At 43.6% G+C, this 9,874-nt stretch overlaps 4 protein-coding genes across 4 annotated transcripts; 2 read left to right on the top strand and 2 right to left on the bottom strand.

Moving 5' to 3' along the window:
* Positions 1–1,394: 1,394 nt before the first annotated feature.
* MCYG_00917 (conserved hypothetical protein) lies at positions 1,395–1,823 on the bottom strand (the record flags this gene model as incomplete). The annotated part of the gene is made up of 1 exon (XM_002850767.1): positions 1,395–1,823. The coding sequence occupies one exon, from the start codon at positions 1,821–1,823 to the stop codon at positions 1,395–1,397; it is 429 nt and encodes a 142-aa protein (XP_002850813.1).
* Positions 1,824–2,226: 403 nt separating this feature from the next.
* MCYG_00916 (conserved hypothetical protein) lies at positions 2,227–3,559 on the top strand (the record flags this gene model as incomplete). The annotated part of the gene is made up of 5 exons (XM_002850766.1): positions 2,227–2,239; positions 2,348–2,372; positions 2,446–2,464; positions 2,522–2,934; positions 2,989–3,559. The coding sequence occupies 5 exons, from the start codon at positions 2,227–2,229 to the stop codon at positions 3,557–3,559; spliced, it is 1,041 nt and encodes a 346-aa protein (XP_002850812.1).
* A 1,490-nt stretch (positions 3,560–5,049) lies between these two features.
* MCYG_00915 (spindle assembly checkpoint kinase) lies at positions 5,050–5,944 on the bottom strand (the record flags this gene model as incomplete). The annotated part of the gene is made up of 2 exons (XM_002850765.1): positions 5,050–5,853; positions 5,909–5,944. 2 exons carry the CDS (start codon positions 5,942–5,944, stop codon positions 5,050–5,052), a joined length of 840 nt encoding a protein of 279 aa, XP_002850811.1.
* A 1,175-nt stretch (positions 5,945–7,119) lies between these two features.
* On the top strand, positions 7,120–9,534 carry MCYG_00914 (conserved hypothetical protein; the record flags this gene model as incomplete). The annotated part of the gene is made up of 1 exon (XM_002850764.1): positions 7,120–9,534. The coding sequence occupies one exon, from the start codon at positions 7,120–7,122 to the stop codon at positions 9,532–9,534; it is 2,415 nt and encodes an 804-aa protein (XP_002850810.1).
* Between the last annotated feature and the right edge of the window lie 340 nt (positions 9,535–9,874).

The raw sequence follows: 9,874 nt of genomic DNA, 5'->3' as shown, positions 1-9,874 counted from the left end.
TTCCTTGGTCTATAGATAAATACAGAGCACTCTGAGATGGAGATTGTACCAAAAAGAGCACCCTTTACCACAAAACAGCTTGTTGATATGGAACTCTGAAACCGATTGTAGAGAGGGTCCCGAGCCCATGGAATCGTTTCATGCTTCTTCCCTCTAGAATCCTTCTTTTAACGTCTGATTCGTCGGCTATTGAAAGACCCCAGAGGCTTTGCTCTGTTTCAAGATATAGATCCTGAAACAGAACGTCGATGCACCCCCAGACGGAGAAGTTTTTGATCTGCACACCCCCGATAGATCCGACAGATCTCCCTTGAATATTGAGGATGTTTTCGAGCCTTTCCCGTCGAATTCTCGACTTAGTTGACTCTATGACTCATTGACGTGGAAACCATCCTGAAACATATGCACATGCACGACTAGCTCAGCTCCTTCATGATAGCGCGAAGTAGGCGCGAGATACGCGCGAATGATCAAACTTTCATTATATATTTGTTTATTGACCTACCAGTTTGTTATTTATTTTGTTTCTTCAGCTTTCATGATGTTTGCTTTTACAGTTGCACGGTCTCTTTAGTGGTCGGAGCTTTTCCTTAGCCTGAAACCGTGCACGTCCCATCTAAGGGTCACCTTTGGATACCAACGCCAAGTTTACGAATTAATTATCGTCTGTGCAACAGGCCAGGTAAATGACGTTCAAATGTCCCCCAAAGCAGAGGGTTACAAGCACAAAGCAATTTAATATAGATATTTTTGTCGATCATCCCACCGCATGTGAAAAGGCTTGCATTTCCACAGAGTAATATATGTTTCTATATACCGAGTACAGCTTGTAGAAGGCTGAAAAACCAGCAAGGCGATGTCGATCATATCATCTTATGCTTCAGCCTATAGATCACTCGTTCTATGCATCGTACGAGGTGCCATTTTTGAATTTTCACGTCTGGAGCCTTTGAATGACGGGACCGGGCAAAATATGGCATTTGTTGACATAGACAAGTAGACTGGTAGAAGGTCACCCATAATATCTTGTATCTCTCAATATATTGTTACAATCCCCGGCCGAGGGCAGTTCCAGTAAACGGCCAATCGAGCGAGAAACCAGATAGAGAGGGCGCCGTGATAACCGGGCAAGACATGATCTTGCGAGCCTAATTTGTGGGTGCGCCTAGTATAAATGAGGTTTGCTTTTGCACTACCCAAGGCGAATTCCATTGAATGCGGTGGTGAGGAAGTAATGAACTCCCGTTTCCGGTTGTTAACGAGCAATGGTGTCCCTTCGTGGGGGTGCGCTTTAGTGTATCATATATTTCGGCCGGCGTCCCCCCCCCCCCCCCCCCCCGCGATAAAATGGTATCAAATTGGAAATTGATCAAGTATATAGCCTGATCAACGAGTCATACAACCTGCATCTTCTCCTCCTTTTCTTTTTTTATCTTCAAAAACACCTTTCTTTCCATCTCTCTCTCTTCGGTCTTCCTCTGCATGGTCTTTTGTATTTGTTCTGTTTTCTCCTTTGCATCTTCGATCCTTTTCTTCACTTCTTTTGCGGCCTCCTCTTGTGCCTTACGCGCCGCCACAGAGGTTGTATATTGTTTTCGTAGTTGCTGCAACTCTGTTTGCAACTCCACTACATCCAGTGGCGCACATGTAACAGGATGATACCGGTGACTTGGTAATGGATCAGAGGGAACCCGTACCTCAGGTAGCAGCGCGTGGATGGGTGTAGTTCGGACTGGCGAGTCGAGACTAACGGTTTCATTCGTGTTTGAATCCGATGACTTGGGCTCCGGGGGAGGGGAAAGAGGTAGATTGTCCGTTTCCATGACACTGCTGTTCTCAGTCTCTACCTAGATTATTCAAAGATTGACATTCCAGCTCTGTTTCATCGACCTGCGGACAATTCAAGGAGAGAAAAAAGGGAAGTGGTGGTCTACGGCAGTTTCATCCCACATGCGAACCTGCTTAGTCATACTTTCCCGTAGCTAGTTAGTGGTCTGTGCCCAAATAGTCTCATGCATTAACTAAAGAAGCAGTTTAGCTGGAGGCAAAGATCAAAAAAGAGAGATAGAGATGTTGGTTCTTCAATCTAGGAGTGTTGAACGCTTATTATATCTAAACTGCTGGAACTTGTGATAAGCTCTATTTGTTCTGCTTAGGACAAGTTAAACACGAAGACACAGCGGCACTCGCCGAGACACCCTATATAGGGGGAAGAGGGCTGTCGGGATGCAGGCCTTTGGTAAGGATTTCCTCCTCTAAGATCACACAAATTCCAAGCATCCAACAAATACATGATAATGAACCCCTGGGATTATACTACTTATGGGTTAAAAGCACTAACTGCTAGTCTTACAGTTCCCAAGAGCAGAAAGGTGTGAAATGAATTGCCTTACTACATTCCCTTTTTCTGGGCCTGCTGCTTACACCGAATATCCTACAGCCCAGATTTACCTTGAGCCTACGCGTACGTAGAGCGGTATTCCTTTAGTTTTGAGTTTCCATGCACTAATACCCTCTCAAGATCATTGATATGATCAATGTTCCATTGGTTGTTGGCACAGCTTATGTCAAATGGCAATTACCGTCATCAGTCTCTGCGGACCATAATGGTCACACTGAAAAGGCCTTGCTCCATGATCATAGGGCCTCGTGGGATTATGAGAAACTGATGGTCGTTAGACTAACGGTCGATCGAAACCAGATGCTACAAGATTGTGACCTTCAGTTTGATATCTTCCAAGAGTTCACCGCAGGAAACCGTGCCGATAAGGTACCATTGGGAAATATCAAATTGAACCTTGCGGAATATGTCGATAAGACTGAAAGTGATGAGGGAATTATGAGAAGATATCTGATGCAGAATAGCAAGATCAATGCCACGGTCAAGATTGGTATCGGAATATCCCAGATTGAAGGCGACAGCAACTTTATTGCGTAAGTTTACACCCACTATACACTAATCAATGCAGATCGCTAAAGCAACTACAGGCCACCACTCAAGCCCGCTACCGTATTTTCGGGTATTGCTGGGGTTATGTCAACTGAGCATGGAGAAATAAACGATGATGGTCACATCCCTTCAATCAATAACAGGGGTCGCGAGTATAGTGACCTTCAAGATATGTACCGCTCTACTTTGGCTGCTGCTTGGGCGACTCTACCCGATGAACTACCTCCAGATCAACTGATAGAAAATATTTTTGCTGGCGGAGATGGTTTCCCCTCCAATTACTCACGCCCTAAGGTAGAAGATGAGGAAGAAGACGACGGTAATGACTCATTGAGTGATGCGGGTTCACATCAAACTGTTCGTGATAGCAAGAATTCCCCAGGCCATAGTCCAAAAGTCAAGTACCCCTATTCTGCCCATTCCAGAAGTGACAGCAGACATTCCGATTTTTCCTTTGGTGCTACCGGAAAGGAAAGGACCGATACGCATGCCTACGAAAGACCTGGTGGCAAAAGGAGAAAGAAAAAGGCCCTCACAGAATTTGATTTCAGAGAAGACCTTCGCAGCTGGGATGTTTCCTGGGCGAAGGAGGATCGGCAGCAGCATTAAAAAGCCGACAAACTAAATCGTCTCTCTTTGTTATTTCTGCATCTACATACGGCATAGTCACCGATGTCTAGTGCCGACTAGGAATGAGGTTATGCATTTTAAACAAAGGGAGAGTTTATTTATCGTACAGGACGTATATTACTGTCTTACTTACATTGGGGCTAGGGAGGAGATTTTAAGAAAGAGTAGTCTTTAATCCTCCATGTGTTCTACAACTACTAGCACAAGGCCGTGTTTATCCATTGTTAATCATTTGACATACTTCTTTGAGATTAACTACTTAAATAATAAGAAATGACTATAGTTTTATTCTCCCGAAACTATTAACTGTATGAACCCGATTTGATCGTGTTGGAATTAGCATGACGCTCTACCACCAGATAATAAGGACACATGGAGTGATTGATTTTCGTAATCACATAAAACGTCCCGAAGTTTAAGTAAGATCAGGATATACCTGTTAATTATATGTCCCTGAAATATAGACAGAACAGAAGAGGCCATAGGTGAAGGGATGTCCAAGTTCTTTTCCACAAGAATTTCTAAGGGCTTGATCTTTGGTGAGTGTACCCGTATTACGCCGCATAGCTGCCACAACGACGATTGAAACAACCTAAGAATAAACCGATAAATCGATCTACATGAACGAATATAGCTAAGATACAGATACTTAAACGTTACTCATATTTTGTAGCTCCCTAGGGTTTCTTACTACTAAGAATAGAGTAGTGCCCCCCTAATGAATAGGTACCTAGTAAAATAAAGCACTTTCTCCGATTTCTCTCCTTTTTCGTTTTCAGTTTTAACTATTTTTCAAAGCCTCCACTTGGTAGATCCGCTGTTTTGCCTTGTGTCTTAATTATTAAAAATATTTCTCTGCTGCTTGTTTTGATATGATAAATCCATGTATTTATCCTGGTTATTACTCTTAAAACTACATAACCAGAATGCAAGGTAAATCGACACCTTGAAATAGAGACATGAGCGGATTACAGCAGAAGCTCCGGGTAGACGCATCACAAGGGTGTTGACCTGGAAAATGGGATGCAGATCAAGAATCATGCCCTAATTGCCTGCAAAACGCGTCTTTGGGCTTGTTTGCAGAAAGTAATCTATACCTAGGTAACCATTTCTGTGTGGACCAGATGCCCTTCCGATACCGTATTGTTTAATATCCATGTTGATGCATTACGTGATACTGACAGGCCAGGGAGAGCCAGAAGAAGATGAGTTCTCAGGGATAGCAACATAGTCACTATATCCTTACCCCACGACTTCTTTTATTTATACCCAGCTTTACCACCACCAACATTGGTTCTTTTTCTGCGGTACGGGGTGATCCAATCCTTCTATTGACGTTATATTTAAAAACAGTAGTACCGCTGATGTTCGGGTTGCTCTGTCCTAATCCTATAGATACCACGCTTGGACAATCAATCAACAAATCATGAGAAATGCCCGAACCATCGAGATGAGGGGTATAGTGGACGTTAGACGGCATTATTGATCACACTGCGGATAGAAGCTTGTACTTGCTGAACAGACTCATATTGTGACTGCCAGCATTGTTCAATAATCGTGCCACAGGGAATATTGGAAATATCTGGAAATTGCTGAGCTTCATAAAGAGATATCACTTCATCACTGGGAAGGTCTTCAAAAGGACTACTTCCATAAAATATCTCGTAGAGAGTTGAACCAAGAGCAAAGAGATCTGATGCTATCGTTGGTGGCTCCCTCCAATCACGATGGGGTAGATAAAATCGAGTCCCCTCACACGATGATTGCTTAGACCCATCTATTGATGAGCCAGAAAAGTCGATGATTTTAATATTGAAGTCCTTGTCTAAAAGCAAGTTTCGTGGCTTTATATCACAGTGAAGGATATTATTATCATGTAGAAGTTTGACAGCTTCCACCACTTGGTATGCCCAATGTAACTTGAGGCTCATTGGAGTCGACTTATGGGTCTGAATATAGGTCTTGAGATCACCATTTTGCATATACTCGAGTATAATTCCATCTCTAGAATGGCTGATAAGTCCAACTAGTCTCTCGTGGAAGCCAAGTCGCTGGTAAATACTAGCTTCCTTAGCAATGTCCCGGATATTATCTTCCATTATAGGGCCAGGAAAGGGAGACTTGATAACTGTGCCATCATCAAGGAGTTCGACAATCCCAGTTACACCGCCGCTGATGAATTCACCTTTCGCGAATCTCTCGATGAGTATGACGGGGTTAGTATTCTCAAGATTATGTAGCGATTCAACTCTTGAGTCGGCCTGCCTTTTTTCCTGTTGTACAAATCAGCGTCAATGTTCCGTAAGGCCTTGGCTTAACGAACGGAACTGAGACTGTACCGGTTCCACGCCCCCAGTTAGCCATTGTGTGAGGCTGGCAAGCAGGGGAAACTTAAGGACAAAAGCCTTAATCCAGTTCCTAAATATCGACCATAATGGAAGTATCCGTTGTAGTACCATGGGTAGTTGACTGAACACCATAAATAGGGTAACAATGCTAGAAGGAATGGTATACAAATAGTCCCGAGTAATACATTAGCAGAATCGTATCAGGAAGATTTTTTTCTGCAATCATATGGAATTAGTCATATCACGTGATAACTACAATTCCAATAGATCCTGATCTGGATAAAGCTCAACACGCGCTGTGGTTGCTCCCAGATCCACACTCCAACGTAAAATCAACATCAATTATAATGTTCAAAATAGAAGATACTAGGTCAAAAGCCTACGCTTTCTCCTATAGCTAGCAGAGCTATCTATAAGTAATGGAGCGAATGTATTCAATATCGATGTGCAAAAAATATCACGTGACCTGATGACTAAGATGATGACTAAGCACTCATCCAACATGTTGCTGACTCAGCACCCATCCAACATATCGATGACTCAGCATTACTATTCAAATATTTTGATGGGGTAAGATGACTAAGCTGCCAAGCCACTACTTATGCAAGGTTACAAGTATCCAATCAAATGCCCAGGATTCAACCAATCACGTAATTTACAGCAGACCCACAAATATGCACATTTGACCCCTTCTATATATCCACTTTTTGGAATACAATATACTTCGCTTCGCTCCGTAAATAAGCACAACTAAAATCCCAGAGCAATTGAATATATGGACATTGGTAATGCGCTAAATATACTGAATTTGAGGAAGTTACTCATTTTCTATACTCACCACACCTACCGATTCCTCTACTACTACCTCCTCTCGCTCGGATATGTACCAGGAGTACCGGCTACACGGACATTAAGTCAGAATATATATACACAAGTAAAGCGCAGTACCCAGCCGTGGGACCATGGGTGCAACCTTAGTTCCGTTTTCCTTACTCCTGAATTTTTATGGACAGACTTCCAAGGTAAGGAAGGCACAAGGTTGGGTCGAATGGAATAACAGAATTTCCGCGATTCTTCAATCAGGGTGGAGCCAACCTTGTAGTTTAATTTTTAATTTTTAAGAGCTTTCTTTCAAGCTCATTCTTTTATTAACATGCGGTCTCTAGCCAAATTGTTTTGTTCGCTATACATATGTTCTGGAAAAGGGGTGCACATGTCGCAGGCTACGTAAGGTGCCGGAATTTCTCAGGTCTCCCGAAACGTCCCCCCAATTCTTTGACATCTCAATCCCGTTCCACGGGCCAGATCCGTCGAGTATCAAACGATGACCCAGCTCAAGGACCAACGGATAAGGCGGCTCAACCCGACGTCCCTCCTCACCGTGTTCAATATTTAGAAGATGTCAAAGTGCTCGGAAAACCCGCCCATGTTGTCATCGTGAATAAGAAGCCCCGTCGCCCTCAAAAAGTCGCCCAGACAAACACTGATAAGGGCCCCTGGAAGAGTCCAGCCGAACTGTTGAAGGATCTACACAGAGAAAAGGCCGACTTCAAGCTTGAAGAATTAGAAGAGAATTTTGATCGACTTTGCGCTCTGTATAGTCCTGGGCAAAACCTTCTTTTGAATGACTGGGAGCACCTTCACAAAACGCTCAACGATGGGTTCACCTTTGAGCAGCTAAAAAAATACTATCAGAATGCTGAACGAAATACCGACGATAAATATCAGGATGGGTGGAGGGCCGGGATTTCCCCTTATATGGACCAGGCACCAGCCCCCCAGAGCCGAATCACAACTCGGATTCCAGCTTTCAAGGAGATGGGGCCTAAGAAAAGACTGGTAGAAAGAATACTAAGAGAATGCTGGGGATTATCTATAGATGGCGAGGAAGGCCAGCTTGATGTTCATTTGGATAGGCGCCCCATGTCGGTTCTATTACTTCCCACTATGCCACTCATGAACATGTTCGCAGAATCCCTTAAAGTCAATATTGACGTATCTCGGCATCTCGGATTAATAAGAATAACAGGTAGCAAGGAGGCGTGTATGGAAACAAGTCGGCAACTTCACGAGTGGGCTTCTGATGTTCGGTCAATGGATACTGATCTACCCGTTGCACATCTAAAATCTAGAGCGGATATGAGTTACTGGGAGAACACTCTTCTCCCCTGGATACAAAGTGAATATAATGTATCATTGGAGATTAATTGGGAGGAGGAAGTACTGACTATCCATTATTTGCATGGCGCTGAGTCTAATGCACATCGTGCACGACAAACGCTACATCTTGCAGTACCTCCTCCACATCAGCAGGACGGGTTACTTACAAATGTTAGCAACTCAGAGAGCGCACATTTATATCCTGTGAGTTGTCCAGATTCTATGAAGCTACCGGATCGACAGAAGGAATGGTTAAGATGGATAAAAATTGGAGAAGGCGATGGGAGGGTTCCTGGAAGACCTCCTGCTTCTATATATGGGAAAGGGTCGGTAAAACCGTTCCATACGCTTTTGGAACGGCTATTCGATGGAGAGGACTCTAATACCCAACACACACTTGACCCAGAGTTCACTCGAGAAGTCATTACGGCAACTGTGGGACAGTGCCTTTTCGAAAGTGCGCCTTCATATAATTCCGAACAGGTGTCTTTCCCTGACATTGAAACTTCACAAACTCCAAGAATTTTTATTAACGAAGTGCCGAATACCCTCCCATTTTTGGACTCTTTGGAGAATGTGGAAAATAATGATAACACAAGTAGCTTTCGCATACGGCTCTTGCCTTCACGTAACGGACATCCACCGCTGCCAGAATTAGAACTTGAGCTAGAAATTGTCTTACCAGAAGATAACGAAGACGTATCAATCAGCCCGAGAATCCGGAAAGTGAGCGCCATAGTCACTAGTCGAGATGTGGACATGCTACTGCCCGAAAGCCCTTTAGATATCCGATTCAACAAAACAGTCTACTATTGTCTCTTCGAGCCGGATAGCACTAAGGGTAATCCTCACCCCGCAGCAGCGGACTCTGAATTCTTATCTAGCCTCAATAAATGTGTTGAAGTGCTTAAACTCAACATGCCTCTCACACGCAATCAACCTCTGATGCCTCTATTTTGCAACCTTACGATTCCAAAGAGAGTTGCTGCCCTTCTTGATTCGTCAGAATCATCCCAAAGTGCCTCGCCAAAGACTACTGAGAAAACGGAATATATTACTGGAGAATATTACATCTACCCTCCAGTGCAGTCCCTTGCAGAAGCTGGAGTCTCCAGATACATCTATAAAGAGTTTGACCTCACTTTTGGTACCCGAGATTTGGGACCTTACCTTCCGACTAAAACTACAGATATTAGCCTTACCCTTGGGCTGCATGATGATGAACGGCGGCCACAAGCCGCGCTGCCTAACAGGAAACTAAGCTCGTTAACACAAGCCGGGTTGACAGCTGGCTCCCTTCGAACTGCATTGCTGCCGTTCTATCTCAGTTCCTGTCACTTGGCATTTGGGTTTGCGGCTCTCCAGCAACGACTTGACCAAGACCTTCTTGACGAGGAGCTGTTCGACGAGAATCTACCGGATAAGAAACTCGATCATGACCCCTAGACTTGTATTATTATGTATTTCTATTAGACGTCTTCTCACTGGCTTCTTTTTTTCACATGCATCACGTGTCACCGGAACTCCCGCTTGTAAAGGGAATCAAAAGATGTTATCTAAATCCATGAAGAACAGCTAGAGTTAAGACTGATATAAAGAGGAATATTTCTATCTTACATCAAGCCAGACTTCTTAACTGGTGGTAGATTTTTTTCAGTAGTGACGTATTTAAAATCTTGCATCCGGTCACTTAGCGTAACTTTTTGACATCCAAAAGTCGAGCTTTTTAACGTCTTGAGCAAACAGCTGACATTTTCACATATTTTAACACAAGAACTTGTCCGTT

This window comes from Microsporum canis, genomic scaffold (assembly GCF_000151145.1).
Source record: "Microsporum canis CBS 113480 supercont1.1 genomic scaffold, whole genome shotgun sequence".
In the NCBI taxonomy this organism is placed as follows: Eukaryota; Fungi; Ascomycota; class Eurotiomycetes; order Onygenales; family Arthrodermataceae; genus Microsporum; species Microsporum canis.
The sequence above is the reverse complement of the archived record's forward strand: the minus strand, read 5'-3'. Positions and strand labels throughout refer to the sequence as shown.